This window comes from Pelodiscus sinensis, chromosome 21 (assembly GCF_049634645.1).
Source record: "Pelodiscus sinensis isolate JC-2024 chromosome 21, ASM4963464v1, whole genome shotgun sequence".
Taxonomy (NCBI): domain Eukaryota; kingdom Metazoa; phylum Chordata; order Testudines; family Trionychidae; genus Pelodiscus; species Pelodiscus sinensis.
Genome location: NC_134731.1, coordinates 18,189,213 through 18,204,232, shown reverse-complemented (window position 1 = coordinate 18,204,232; position 15,020 = coordinate 18,189,213). Strand labels below are relative to the sequence as shown.

General features: G+C 53.8%; 1 protein-coding gene across 1 annotated transcript; it reads right to left on the bottom strand.

Moving 5' to 3' along the window:
• Positions 1–1,202: 1,202 nt before the first annotated feature.
• Positions 1,203–14,404, bottom strand: TRIM50 (tripartite motif containing 50). Its single transcript, XM_006115871.4, is given in 8 exon segments — positions 1,203–2,620; positions 2,622–3,069; positions 3,349–3,473; positions 4,314–4,336; positions 4,807–5,037; positions 6,083–6,178; positions 10,101–10,568; positions 14,149–14,404. Coding segments are annotated over 7 exon segments (1,470 nt in total). The 5' UTR covers positions 10,506–10,568; positions 14,149–14,404; the 3' UTR covers positions 1,203–2,478.
• Positions 14,405–15,020: the final 616 nt, after the last annotated feature.

Genomic DNA, 15,020 nt, shown 5'->3' with positions numbered 1-15,020 from the left:
AGCTAACAGTTACCAAAAGCATCAGAGGGGTAGCCAAGTTAGTCTGTAGCTGGAAAAACTTTTAGCACCTTAAAAGACTGTAGCAGCACCTTAAAGACTAACAAAACACGTAGATGGGACCATGAGCTTGCACATAATGGCCAGTGCATAATGGCTACTTGCATGTGAAACAAAGATAGGTCATTTGATCATATGACCTGCTCCAGTTTGGGAGACACCAGAGATATAAAAGTGCCATGAGGCTGTCTCCGGTTTGTCTTCAATCTTGCTACTGATCTCAGATGCAGCCTTGCGAGGGACAGAGCTGGGAAGGATTGCTGACCCATCCTGATACAGGATGTATAACAGAGACTTCTAAGTTAGCAGTTTGTAACATCTCTGCTGAGAACCTGCACCAAGAACTTGGTAATTGATAACAATCTTACTCTCCACCTTTTCTTTCTTTTATTAATAAATAAATTAGATGCTAAAACATTGGCCCAGCATGCTCTTGTGGGTAAAATCTAAAGAGTAAATTGAGCGGGGACTGTGGCTGGTTCTTTGGGATCAGGAAGATCTGTTTGGAGTTGGTGAGATCGGGTTTTACAACCTCTCACCTGTGCGTAAGGCCCGGGGTTGATTGTGGCACAGGGAGAACTGAGGTGTCTGAGGGGTTTTGCTGGTGAGGCTTCCTGCTGGCCAGATTGGCAGCTGAAGCGCTCTGTGTGACTGGTTTGTGGCCTATTTTGGGAAAGGTCTCCAGTCAAGGGCTCTAAGCAGCCCTGGTTTTGAGTAATTCGCCCTGAGCTGATGCCCTCAGCGGTGCCCAGACTGGTCCATCACAGCAGGTTAAAGTGTTCTCCAACAGGTTTCTGTGTGTTGCTTTTTCGGATATCTGATTTGTGTCCATTAATTCTTTCCCATAGAGACTGTCCAGTTTGGCCAATATACATTGCAGTGGGGCATTGTTGGCATTTGATGGCATAGATCACATTAGTGGATGTGCAGCTAAATGAGCCCCTGATGTAGTGGCAACAGTTACCAGGTATTTTAGAACAGGGGAAAACAGCACCCGCTAGCAGTAGGGCCAGTGGTAAGGAGGCTAATTAAGTGGCTGTGAAAATGCAGCATTAAAGATCTTACACTGCATTTTTCCATCAAAAGCTAAGTATATGAGACACTTCCAGCCCACTTACTTAGTGAAGGCAAGGGACACAAAGGAATTTCTAAATCCATCACCCTTTATTCACAGATAAAGCACAAGAGATCAACAAAGCTTTGGAAATTAACAAAAATCTACATGCAGATTTTTTTTCCTGGCATTCATACCACTCTCAGAGCCATTTGGGTTTTGATCATGCTTTTCAGGGTCCCAAGACCCTTCTTTTCTTTGCTTCCCTACATGCCATCCCTCTACAACCCTGCCTTCTGGCCCTGATATTCTCTCTGAAATTGCTGATGGGAAAGGCTTCCTTTTTTAAAAGTCCCAGTGCCACTCCCCTCTTGTGACTCTCCTTAGTGGCTTCAATCCTTTGTCAGCGGATATATTACTTTGTTGCAAATCCCATCTGGGAAGTAGATTGCTAAAGGTCTTATGGTGCTTTCATTTGATGGGAAAACCACCAGGTTAACGAGTCTTGATTGCTCCATGAGCTCACACTCCTGGGAATCCCAATCAAAGACAACAGTGAAGGTACGGTACAGTTTGCACTCAAAATAGCATCCACCAATGGGTGTTTGTCATTGGATTGAGACATGTACGGAGTTAACTAAGCTGTTGCATTGGGGGGAATCCCTGCAGACTGGGGAGGGATTTGAACCGCAGTGTATTTGTGACATTTGGGGAAAGCCTCCTGCGCTAGGGCACATTTAACTCCACCCAGCAGCTCCACGGTGTGTAGTGACATCCCAGGTCACATCATGTAAGACAGAATGAACTGTGCTCTGGCTCTGAAAGCATGAAGGGTGCTAAGGTTGAGTAGTGGGACTGGGAGATTCCTCAGGGCTATATAAGGACATGCATACATGGGCTGGGATTCACTGTGTTAAGGGGAGCAGTTGGACTGGGGAGAGAGAACAGGATTGTTGAAGGAGCAGCTGACACCGTAAGACAATTCTGTCATGCCTGATTGGATTCTCGTTTCATCCTCTCTAATTCTGCACAGCTGGGGGTGGGGGTGGGGGCAGGATATTTCTCTCTGTGCCCGCTGCTTTGGCATGACCCTCAGCCTGGGATACAGGCATCAGTCATGACAGTGCCCCATCCAGGAGTATGGGCAGGGAACAGGCAGCAGGGAAAGGTGGAACCCATCCGTGGGGATGGGTCTGAATTCCCCAGAGAGTGGGGGAGGGAAGCTGGTTTGGTTCCTGCTCATCTCTGCTCTTAAGGAACAGATCCTACTTCCCAGTCCTGAGGATCAAACTAGCTATAAGCCCTCCCTGGCTCAGAGAGGTCTGATGCTCCAAGCGGTGGGCAGGACGGGGGCTCTGTGTGGAGCTCTATAGCTGTGAGGGCTCTGGGCTGGGCGCTCGTGCACGTTGAATCATGGTGGGCGTGGGCAGCACAATGGGCAGCGTGTTGGTGCCCCGTTCGTGCCAGCACAGGTCTAGGATGGGATAGAGCTTGCCCTGGAACTCCGCAGGTATAGATGGGGACCAGCTCGTCGGGGCTGTCGGCGTTGTAGAAGGTCAGCTCCCCCTTCTCGTAGTGCAGGTAGACGCCAATGCGCTGGGGCCGGGCCGTGAGCGGCAGCATGGTGCGGGGGTTGTTGAAGGCCTCGTAGATCTTCCCTTCCTTCAGGCCGATGAGCCAGACGCCGTGCTCGGGAGACTTGTTCAGCTTGCCTTTGCGGCTCGCTGTGCCCTTGATTATGCCCAGGCGCCAGTGGCTTTTGGTGCCTACGATCACCTCCCAGTAGTGCTTGCCCCAAGAGAAGCCCTTGCTGGCAAGGATGCAGTTGTTGGAATCAAAGCGCTCGTGGTTGCTGCCCCGACGCTGGGCAAGGGACCTGCTCTGCACCACAGTGTTGTCCTTGGTCAGCTCCAGCAGCGGGTGTCCTGTCACCGGGTCCAGCGTCAGGCTCTCTGGGGCTAAGGAAACACACGCCAGTGACAACTACAAGACGGGAGACCCAAGCTGCTGGGCTGCTCTGTAGGTTGGACCAGGAGCAGGAGACCCCCAAGCCACTTAGTGGGCCAGATCCACGGACAGCACCCTTGTGGGAGCGCTGGCACAGCCAGGAGAGCAACCCATGTAAAGTTCAGCTGGCTTATGTCCGAGCAGCCCCACGTGTGTCTGACAGAGGGAGCGCGGGCCTTGGCCACAGCCCTGAGCATGCTGCAGGGGGTGCACTATGAGCTGGGCAGTACCTGGCAGGACTCTGCGGAGCAAACGTTTCCAGACAGTCATCTTGATGTCATCTTGGTGGAAACCTGGCTTGAAGGAGATGGCGCTGAAGGTCCCTTCAGCTGGGTGCTGGGGAGGGAACTCTGACCTGGAGGGAAAGACATTCCCATGCAGAGAGAATTGCCTCTCTCCCTGTTGCCTGCATCTGGCAGAACTAGGGATGTTAAGCAGTGATTCATTTGCTAGTCGAGTAGTCAATAGAATTTCCATCGACTAGTCGTTAAGGAAGGGCACTTAAAGTGCCCACTTCCAGCTCACACTGGGTCTCAGCACAACTCCCGGCTCCTGCTCTGCACTCTTAGAGGGACAGAGTGGAGCTGGTGTGCTAAGATGCTGACTCAGTCTCTTGTCCCCCGCCCAAGAGACTACAGTGGTGTGTCCCTTTCAGAATGCAGAGTGGCAGCAGGGTGCTGCCCTGAGACCCGGCAGGGGACCAGAGATGGAGTCAGCGTATTTGCACGCCGGCTCCTTGCTGTCCCTTTAAGAGTGCAAAGTGACGGGGGGAGTGATCAAGTAGTCGACAGTGCTACCTGATGAGCTCCTGCTCATTCACATCCCTAAGCAGGACCCAGAGTCAGCATCTGGGAGCCAGCAGTGGGTGCTGGGCACAGGGAGGGAGTACGGACACTCCGCTGCTCTCCTGTGGAAGAGTGGAACCCATGGGAGCAGAAGGCCTGGGGCCTCACAGCCAGGCTGTCCCAGCCATACTGGCGACACTGCGCACCACTGACGTTGAAGGGGCGCACACTGCAGCTGGACAGGCACAGCCCTGGCTCACCACTAGAGCTGGAGTCAAACCCTCCATGCCTGCGCTACCCCCATGAAAGGGCCCTCCTGTAACCACTCCTAGGACTGGTTTCCCCTTCGTGGGCTCTGGCTGTCCAGTGGCTCCAAGATGGCTTCCCAGGGCAGAGGGTAAGATGCTCACCTGGAGGGGAAGGAGCCGTATTTCTGTAAAACACAACACACAAAGGCAGAGTTAGCACTGACCGCCTCAGCCCCAGGGTAAGGGGCATGCTGTCAAGGACCCCCGGCCAGCCGTCTCCATCTGACCCTGCCTTTCGCTGCTGCCCCCACTTCTCTGCCCACGCGGGGAGGTCAATGGAAGCTGCTCAGCCTTGAGCCTCTGGCAACCGGGATGGGGCTGAGGAGCACAGAGGCAGGAGAAATCAGCTGCCCGGTGGAGGGGGCTGGAGAAGGTGTGAGAGAACAGTAGTTTGTCTGGGCTACTCCTGCACAGCCATGGTGCCCGTCTCTTGGCTCTCCTTGGAAGGCTGCATGCAGGTACCTGGCGCTCCTTTCCTGCTGGCTGCTTTCTGGTGGGTGCACCTCGATGTTTCCTAGGGAGAGGGCTGCATTGTGGGGCATAGGACAGTCACCTCTCCAGGGTGCCCAGGGCTGTTCCCGGTAGCCTGACTCACCCTGATGAAGTCCAGCTGACTCTCATTGTTTAGTTTCTCCAGCGAGCTCTCCATCTCCTGCAGCTTGTGCAGGGCGTCCGACGTCTGTGTGACCTGGGACTCGATGGAGGTGATGAGGTGGCCAGCCCTCCTCTCGATGCTTTCCAGGAAGCTGGCCTTCTCCTCATCGATGTAGTGGTGCAACTCCTGGAACTCCTTCCGGATCACCCATTTGAAGACGTCTGACTCATTCTGTAGGGGGATGGCACGTTCTAGGAGCCACAGGAAGATACCCAGGCAAGGCCTGGGGTGGGCCTGCCTGCTCCCTGCCCAGCGCAACTCAGTCAGTCCATCGACTTACAGGGTGTTATGCCTGGACCAGACCCCCTGCCTTCTACAGCAGGCCCACGCCCTTCAGAATAACCCACAGTGCTCCCCCTGGCACATGGGAGATCCAGGCGAGGCTGCTGGCTATTCTGCGTCACTGGTTCTTGATTTGTGACGTTTGGAAGGCCGTTGGTTTTGAAGCCAAATGCACAAACCTCCATGTATGTTTGCAAAATAGAGCTCTTGTTGTGTGGGCACTCCTACTGCCTGAAACTGATTTCCCCTGGCAGGCAAACCTCCCCTGCAGCTATCGATATTGATCTTCTTGGAAAGCCAGCTCAGGTCGGGATAGTTTACTCTGGTTATCTGACTTTCAAGGACACTGGGTCAAACCAGCTCTGAACAATGAATTTCACAACCAGCCCACAAGAGGTAGCACCTCCCCCCTTGCAAAGCAGGGCTATTTCTAGTCTACACTATGAAGAACAAACCCATTCCCCTGCCAGCAGCAGGGAGCCCTGGCGAGCCAGGTACTTTTTCACCTGCTTGTTACACAGCAGGCAGAGGTCACGGGCCGTGGAGATTCTGGTGGGGGGGGGGGGGGATGGGGAGGTTGGTAGGCCAGGACTCTGGGAGAATGGGAAAACTGATCCCAGAGTGGGGGAGAGGGCGCTCTAGGATTGTGTTATTATTTGACATTGATGTGGCTGGAGTGCCTACTGGCCAGTTGGGTCAGGGCTCCAGCACGCAGGGTGCTGTATAAACAGATACAGTGAGGAGCCCTGCCCCAAGGAGCCTACAGGCTACAACAAGACATTACAGATGGATGGGAGCCACGCTGCCCGGGGCTGGGAGCCGGGGTAGGACAACAAAGGGGAAGTGTGCGCTTCTTAGTGACTACAGGGGCTGCTCCCAAGGTGTGCCCAGTGCATTCTAGGCACGGGCTCCTCTCCCAGCTCCCTGGACTCACTGTGATCCGGGTCTTGTTGTTAACCAGCTTGCTGATGTGCTCGTCCAACTGCCTCCTGTGTTGCTGGAGCTCTGTTATCAGCCCTGAAAGCTCCTCCTGTGAAGGCAGCACCAGCTCCGGTTAGACTGGACTCTAGTCTAGACAACTGCACCCCAGGGCGAGCCAGGCTGCAGTCGCCTGGCAGGACCCCAAATCCCCCCCCCCTTCCACCCGTGCAGCCAGCCAGGCCCTGGAGGGAAACCAGTTCTCCTGGGGTCAATCATACCTCACGTCCCCTGGCTCACTGGCTTCCCCAGTGGAACACGGGCACAATGAGACCACGTTCCCCTCTGCTCCAGGGCAAGTCGTGAATCACTCCTTTCCCACTCTGCGTTAGCTCACCTCCAGGGCTCTTCAGTGCTACGCTGCCGCTCTGTGTTACGCCACCTCTTTAAAGGACATCATCAGCTGGAAACCTCATCAGTTCCAAAAAGTTAAGAGCAGTTTCTGCTCTGACACCTGCTACTCTTTTCCCAGCCAGTGATGGTGGCTGGGCAATCACATTTTACAAATGCCTATGTATTTTTTGTGAGGGGTTGGACGGACATGAGAGTTAACCATGACCACCTGGCACACTATGAAATATGACAGTACTTAGTACCCAGAGTCTGCTACAGTACAACCAGCCAACATAAGAGGTGAATAACCTGTGTCTACAGTGGGTGGTAAGTGGTGTTTCAAATCACGTTAGCCAACTCTGTTTTAAAAAGCAGGACAAGCCCTGAGCATTGAACATTGTTACAACTGGCAAGGGTTTTATCTAACACAGCAATGGGAATAGCTGGAGAGGTGGTAGCACCACAGACAAGGGTCAGGCGGATTACAGTGGATGGCCAATGGAATGGGAGCCAAGGTGATACAGTGAAAAAAAGTTAAAATAAGTTTGGGGTGTGTTAACAGAAATGTCCTATTTAAAACATGGAAGGAAATTGTTTTGCTCTACTGTTTGTGTCCAGGTTTGGGAACCACTTTAAGAAAGATACAGAGAAAATCCAGAGGAAAGCAACAAGAATGATTAGAAATCTAGATAAACTGACCTCTGAGGAAAGGTTAAAACCCTGGCACTACGTCTAGACTGGCATGATTTTCCGCAAAGGCTTTTAACGGAAAAGTTTTTCCGTTAAAAGCATTGGTGGAAAAGAGTGTCTAGATTGGCACAGATGCTTTTGCGCAAAAGCACTTTTTGTGGAAAAGCATCCGTGCCAATCTAGACGTGGTTTTGCGCAAGAAAGCCCCGATCGCCATTTTTGCCATCGGGGCTTTTTTGCTCAAAACAGTCCTCCCCTGTCTACACTGGCCCTCTTGCGGGAGCATCATAGTATTTGCACAAGAACACTGACAATCTTACATTAGATCATCTTGCGCAAATTCAAGTGGCCAGTGTAGACAGCTGGCAAGTTTTTCCGCAAAAGCAGCCACATTTGCGGAAAAACTTGCCCGTCTAGACACAGCCTGGATGTGCTCAGTCATGATAAAGGGAGACCTGACAAGTCTGCCAATATGCTAATGTTCCAGAGGACAGTGATTAATTTTGTGTCCGTTGGAGGTAGGACAAGAAGCAATGGGCTTCATCTGCAGCGATGGAGAGTTAGGTTGGATGTTAGGAAAAGCTTTCTAGTTACACGGATAGCGAGCGCTGGAATTGGCTTGCAAAGGAGGTTGTCACTGGAGGTCTAGAGAAGAGAGCTGGCCATCAGCTGTCAGGGTGGGCCCAGGTTTGCTTGGCTCTGCCTCAGAGCTGGGAAAGGACTAGATGACGTCCTGAGGCCGTTTCCTGTCCTTCAGTTTTATCCTTGTATCCTCATAGCACGACCATTATCTCTACGGCCTCTGATTTGAATTTATTCAGTGTTAGCCCCTGTTCCCAACGATTAATAATGATGAATCACCACAGTGCCCTTCCTCCAACCTGGGGTGTGGGCATTGCTCACTGCCCTTTCCGGGTGAGCTGGTACAGGAAGATCTGGCAGCGAAGCCAGATCAAACAGTTCACTAGTCAGATGCCAGGGAGTGGGTTCTTCTGCAGTAAATCTCCCCCCTCCCCCCCTGCGGGCTCTGTACCAAAAGCTGCCTCAGTGTCGTTAGGCCTCGTTTACACTGAGGGCAGCAGGCAGGATCCAGAAGAGCCTTTGAGCACATGCTCCTGTTAAGCACATTCAGGTTCCTGAACCAGAGTAGAGAGAGGAGAGTCTGACCCCAGATGCTCCCCACGTCTGACTAGGTCCCCGAGGAACCAACTGGGCCGGACACGCGCCTCGTGCCTCACACCCCTACGTGCTGTCAGGAGCAGACAGGACCTGGGGCTGAGGCTTTGCTTCGCCATTGACTGGGCTATCACATGATCTGCTGGAAGGGACCCTGGCTGGCTACATCACCAGCTCAGCGCCCAGGGTTCCAGCTACAGCCTCTGTCTCCCAGCTTTCCTGCCACCTTATCTCAGCTCTTATCAGCCCCTTGGAACACCCCGGCATGCGAGATGAAAGGACTCTGGAGTAAACAAAGAACACGGCTGCCCCTCCCTCCAGCACCCAGCCACCTACCTCAGGCCTCCATGCTCTGCCCCACTCTCTCAGCCAGAGGTTAACCCTCCCAGCTGTGGGGAGGTGGGTTGGTGTTGCTCTCCTGATTTGACAGAGCGGGAAAGGCAGCCATGCAGATTGGCAGACCAGCTCCAGGGGGTGGATGGAGCCAGTCACTGGCCCCGCGGGGCTAGAACAGAGGCACTAGGACCTCCCCCCTGCAGTCAGACCCTTGGGCTGTCGAGTGCCCCTGCATGAGTCATGGAGACACAGCAGCCCGGTGCCTGCAAGGCGATAGAGACAGGCCCAAGCTGGGATCGGGGCCTGGGGGCACCCAGAACTGGATGGTTCAGCTCAGGGCTGAACAGACGGGCTGCTAATAACAGAGGCCTAAGCCGCTGGTGTGAAGCAGCTTTTCTTGGCCTCCCAATATGCAACTTCAATGGTCAGAGCCTTTGCTCTGGTGCTGATTGATGCTCCCTTGAGTGACACCCTGGTGGGTCTGAGGCCCGCATTGAGGGCACGTGCAGACCTCGGTCTGGTGGGTGCAATGGCAACCCCTGGGGCACAGCTGGAGCACAGCCAGCTGGAGTAACCACAGCAGTGAGATCCTGGCAGCACAGGGTGGCTGGGATGGGCAGCAGGACAGCTTCATTTCTATCATGGGCAAAGGGTATAAGAAGCAAGGGAAGGCAATGCCCAGCTGGCCCTGCCCATACGCCATCCTCCCATGGCTCCTGGGGCAGTGAGGCTGGGGTGGGCTCTGCCCATGCTTTGGGGCCGAGGAGGCCGCCCAATGCATCGCCTGCCCTTCCTGAGCTCCCGCAACTGGGGAAGGGTGGGGCCACATGCCGCCTGCCCTCCTTCCCCATGCTCCTGGGAAAGGGCCTGCCTCTCTAGGGTGTGTCTAGACTACAGGGTTTTGTCGACAAAACTAAACCTGCGTCTACGCTACCGCTGAGTCCTGTCGACAGAACATCGACAGAACGCAGCAGTTTTGTCGACGCTGGTAAACCTCTTTTTACGAGGAATAACGCCTTGTGTCGACAGAGTTCTGTGGACCGGAGGCGTTATTGCATCTACGCTGTCCTTTGCGTCTACACTGTCATGTCAACAAAGCAGCTTGCTTTGTCAACAGAACTGAATGTAGTCTAGACGCTCTTTGTCGACAGAAGCTTTGTTGACAGTATCTGTCAACCAAACTTCTGTCGACAAAAGCCTGTAGTCTAGACGTTCCCTTTGTGCAGGGGAGCACTTGGCTCCCAGGGGGGCCTGGGTGTCAGGGCTGGGGGAGGCAAGTTCACCCACCACCCACGTACGCGGTTGTTATCCAAAGGAGCTTTGATCCCGCTGACTCTCCTGAACACCACCCAGCTCCTCCTGCTTGCCCTCCAAGGAGACCAGTCATGGCCCCAGCAGTTGCCATGAGGCTGTCAGGCTGTTCGCTGCCTGGCTCTTACCTTCATCCGGCTGTACACAGCGGAGACAGGCACAAGCTTGTGCTGCCGGTGTGCCCCGATGATGCCACACAGGCCGCAGATCACCTCTTGGTCCTGCTCACAAAAGAGGCTGAGGGGGTTGTGGTGGAAGGGGCAGGACTCCTGGCTGGGGTCCGAGGGGCCAATGTTCTGCAGCACCTGGATGAGGCAGGCCAGCGAGACGTTGGGCGGCGAGGTGCTGCAGTCCACGGCTTGGCGGCACACGGGACACAGCAGCTGCTGGTCCAGGCCGCACGCCAGGGACCCCAGGCAGGCCTTGCAGTAGGAGTGCCCACACTGCAGCATCAGCGGCTCCTTGAACACCTCCAGGCAGATGGGGCAGAGCAGCTGGTCCTCCAGCTCATTGATGCTCATCTTCCGAGCCATCCCGCCACGGTACCCTGTCCTGGCTCAGCGGCTCGGCCCAGTCTTGGAGAAAGGATGCCTGGGCTGGAGAACATGGAGTTAAGGAGAGCAGCGCCTAGGTACCCCCAGGGGACACCCACCAGCCCCGTGGGACGTTTAACTGAATAACCCCCGAACACACCCCCGAAGCACGTGCCACTGGTATTTGTGAGCCACACTGGCTGCCCATGGGGCGTGAGGAGTTGGTTTAGCCTCTGAAGTGGTGAATGACTTGGGCCCCGCTGCCCTTGGAGACCCTGCTCCGTTGGGCCCCTCCCGGCGTGGTTGCAGCAGCTGCAATCAGCTCAAGTGGGCGCCTGTCCCAGTTACGCAGAATAGGGCTGCTTTTATAAGGGCACCGGTGGAGCTTACTTCCCCCCTTAGCCAGCTGGAGCCCACGTGTTATGAGCAGCTGCAAGGCCAGGCTAAGGCGACTGCCTGGGTTAGAGAGGGGAGTGGAGTGGGGTTTCCCTGGACAGCTGGGGCACTCCCTTGTTGGCCCTGGACTTGTTCCTGTTTCTAGCAGTCTCTGTTCAATGCTTGTCTCAAACCCCATAGCTGCCCATGGGAGCTATCACACTGAATGGGGGAAGAAAGCTAATAAGGAGACAGGACTAGATGGTTGTGCAAGAACCACCCGCAGAAATCTGCCGAGCAAAACACCCCTCATTCACAGCTCCTAAGGCCACAAGAGACCACTGTGACCAGCTGGTCTGACCTCGCAAAGAGCACCAGGCCAGAGGCCTGCCCCCAAATCATTGCTAGAGCACAACTGTTAGAAAAACCTCTCTCCTTCATTCACAGGGGTGGAGAATCCATTTCTGAAACAGTTGCAAAATCCAGGTTTGATCTGCCCCCCCCCCCGCTCGCTGCTGGAGTCAGGCCTGGTGGAGGATTTCCTGCTAGGTGCTGTGACATTGCAGGGTGTGCACATGCACCCGCTTGCTGGAAAGCCTCTGACAGCTCTGCAGATGCCTGACTTGCATGTGATAACAGTGATTGCCTAGACTGAATGTCCCAAGGTACTTGCTAGGCACTGCTACTACCATCAGGCCCACAAATACCCTCCCCCCGCCCGTTTCCATACATCTATGATTCTCCCGCAACCGGCAACAGGAGCAGCTGGAGGGAAAGAAACTTAACATGTGAGAAAAAGCAGAGACTCGGGTGCATGGAATTCTTATCAGCAATGTCTTGGCCACGAAAAAGGCCAAGAAACCTGTGATAAAGGGGGAATTTTCTGTAATTTTTTAAAAATCTTGTGAGTGCCTCAGTTTCTCCCATATTTTGCATTGCAGAGTTCCAGGGTTAAGTCTGCTCCTGGGGGCAGCACAGGAGACATGAGGTGTCACCTTACTGGCCAAGCCAGACTTCATGGCTCATTAAGGGACTGGCTGAGACTGAGGCTGAGGCTGATCCCTCTTCTCAGATTTTCAATGAAGAGAGTGGGGGAACTTCCATTCACACCTAGCAACCAATGACCATGAGGAAGGGTGGCTCCCCCCACCCCCAGCAGGAAAGCTAAGCAGAGGCCGGCTTGGGAATAAGGGACTGACAGGTACCAGGCAGGGGATGCAGTACTTTTGGGAGAGGCTGGGCTGCTCTGCCATGGAAAGGGAGAGGGGACAGGAAGCCTGAAATGAAGCCTGGGCAGCTTGGCTGGTCTGGCCAAGCCAGATGGACAACATCTTAGCTTTGCGCTCTCTGTGCTAACCGAAGGGCTCTGTAACAAGTTGTGACTCACCAGCACGGCGCCACCCACTGGTCACTCTGGGAACTAGCTCAGCACCGGAGCACTATTCTGGCTGTATATTGTCTGCTGCTACCTGTTGTCCATTCCCCACACTGCAAACTGCAACCTGAATTGTCAAGGGGTGGGGGGAGAGCTGCTACCCTAGCTGCCGCCCTGCAGCCCTTGCACCTCCCTGGGCTCCTGTGCCTGGGCTTATTCAGGCCAGAGTTCCCTTGGCTCACCCTGCCTTTCCCCAGCACAGCTCTGTCCATGGTGCCTATGCTGGCAGGCTACCAGGTCCCTCTCAGGCTGGAGCAACAGTGTGCTCCGTCTGTGGGAGCCCTTTTTATAGGGCATAGCCTAGCCCTGATTGGCTGATTCTAGCCCCCTCTGATTGGCTCCAGGACAGCCCTCTCCCAGGGCTATTTTAACCGCTTTTATGCCTGGAGTGGGGTGACTGACAGCACCTCCTCTAACATGTCATATTCCAGCCAGAACACGGGAACCATTGCTCCATGCAGCCGGCATCTGCTGACCCACCCACTAGCTGCACTTTCACTCCTGAGCAGGCTGAGTGAGAAACACAGCCAGGCTTGCTGCTAACTCCAGCTGGATACTTCCAATATTCCAGGCCTTCCCACGCGGGCGTCAGGCCCAGAGATAGAAGGGAAATGGCTAGAAACACAAGCCACAGATCCATTCTCATCACGCAGAGTCACTTCATGGTGTTCAGTGTCAGCCAATGGCATGCTGATGCTTTAGGAGCATTAGCTCAAGTCTGGGGAAAAGCACTGCAGTGGCTACAATAATGTGTGATGGGCTCTCTTTCTCCCCTGCAGAGTTCTCCAGTGACCCCTCCTCATTCCCGTCCTGCTCAACCGCCGTAGGGGGCAGCGAGGGAAGATTGGATACATTAGGTTTCTCTGTTGTGCTCCTGGACATAGGAACTGGGGATTGTGAATCACACATGCTCAGATGCCAGCTGCACTCTACACACGCAACATGGATCACTGAGCGACTTTGAATAGCACCTCTTCTGGGTCTCTCAATGTTTAGAGCACCTAGCACTGAGACTAAAAGCAGCAGGCTCCAGCCCAGCCCAGCCAGCTGGAGACAATATTAGTAAGGAGAAAGCATCTTTGCAAAGGGCTAGCCACTGCCAGGAAATCCCTCTCACTCAGGCCGTGTCTACGCTGGGAAGGTTTGGTGACAAAAGTGCTGTTAACATGAAAAACTGAAAACCCATCAAAATGATTTTTCTACCTCCCACTGTTGACATTTCAAGGCCATATTGCTAGCTCCTCTGTCCACAGCTAGAGCAAAGCATTGTGGGTAAGCACCCCACAGTGCAGTGCTGTGGGAAGGCAGAGCTGATCCCTGCACTCCTTGGGATTCCCTCGGAGTTCTCCCTCAGTCTCCTCAGCTGCTGGGAGCAGCCTCACGAGTGGCTCTGTGAGCTCACCATGCTGAGGAACGTCAGAGCAGCACAGTGTCTGTCCCCCTCTCCCTGCAGCCGCCTGCCTGCCGCTGGGTTCCTGGCAGGGCAGAGCAGGAGCATCCCAATTATTTACTTTTTGTTTGTTCCCCAAGGGAGCAGCTCCCTCAGCTGTCAGACACTTCCCAGAGCTTTGAAAGGGGAAGGGCGCTGGCCTGCAGGACATCAGAAATCACAAAACACTGAGCACAGTCGTCAGGGCAGGCATTATGGGATACTGATGGAAGCCAGGTCTCTCAATCTTGGCTGACTTACTGAAGCAAGGAGAAAGGCTTGAGATGAAGCAAGTTCAATACTTTATGGCTTGTCAATTCATAGACTGGAGACGGTTTGCAAAAGAAACTCCTCCTGTTAGACCTTACGGCCCTCAAAGAGCCTCAGAAGCCAGCACTACTCACCGTCCGCTGCTCAGACTATCTTTTGTTCCCTTGCTCACGCCTTCACAGCAGCAGGGCACTCAGCAAAAGATCACACCCTGAGGGATATTATTCGGCCTGTCTTTGACTGACAGAAAAGTTCAGTTGCCTCGGGAGGGCAGAATCCAGCTATTGGAAATGATGGAAACGCAGCTTCAACAGCAGCAAAGCAAAAGCGCTGTCATGTTCACTTATCTTTCCCTTTTCTTCAAGTCCTGCTGAGAACGGCTCCTCTTGTCTCCTCAAAGTTGGCCCAAAGTGTACTAAAAGAAGGGACCCACTGCAGCCTGCAGACATGGAGCAAATGAGTACAAAACAACAAGTGCCTTGCTATCTTCCCACACCAATCTGTGGTGCTTACCTCATGCCACAAACGCCCCTTGTTCCACTCCCCCAGCTGATACAGAGTTGTGCTGGCTGTAAATCAGGTGTAAACACACACATCATATGACTGAATGGCCAGCCACCGAGAGCTCCACACTTGATAAGAGCCTCAGAGGGTCACTTCAGTCAGGATGTGGCTTCCAAGGAGGTCCCATGTGCAATGGGGTTCTCAACCAGGGGTACTACGGGGGGGACACAGAGGTCTTTCTGGGATACATTAATTCATCTAGATAGTTGCCTAGTTTTACAACAGGCTACATGAAAAGCACTAGCAAAGTCAGTACAGATACAAATTTCCTACAGTGACTTATTTATACTGCTCTGTATCAGTGTTTCTCAACCGCGGGGGGGGGGGGGGAGGGGGGGAAGGAAGGGGGCATAATTGATTTCATTATTATATGGTAAAAATTAGAAAGCTGCAGTTTTTCAGAAATATGGCATTGTGATATTTTTGTGTTTGATTTTATAAG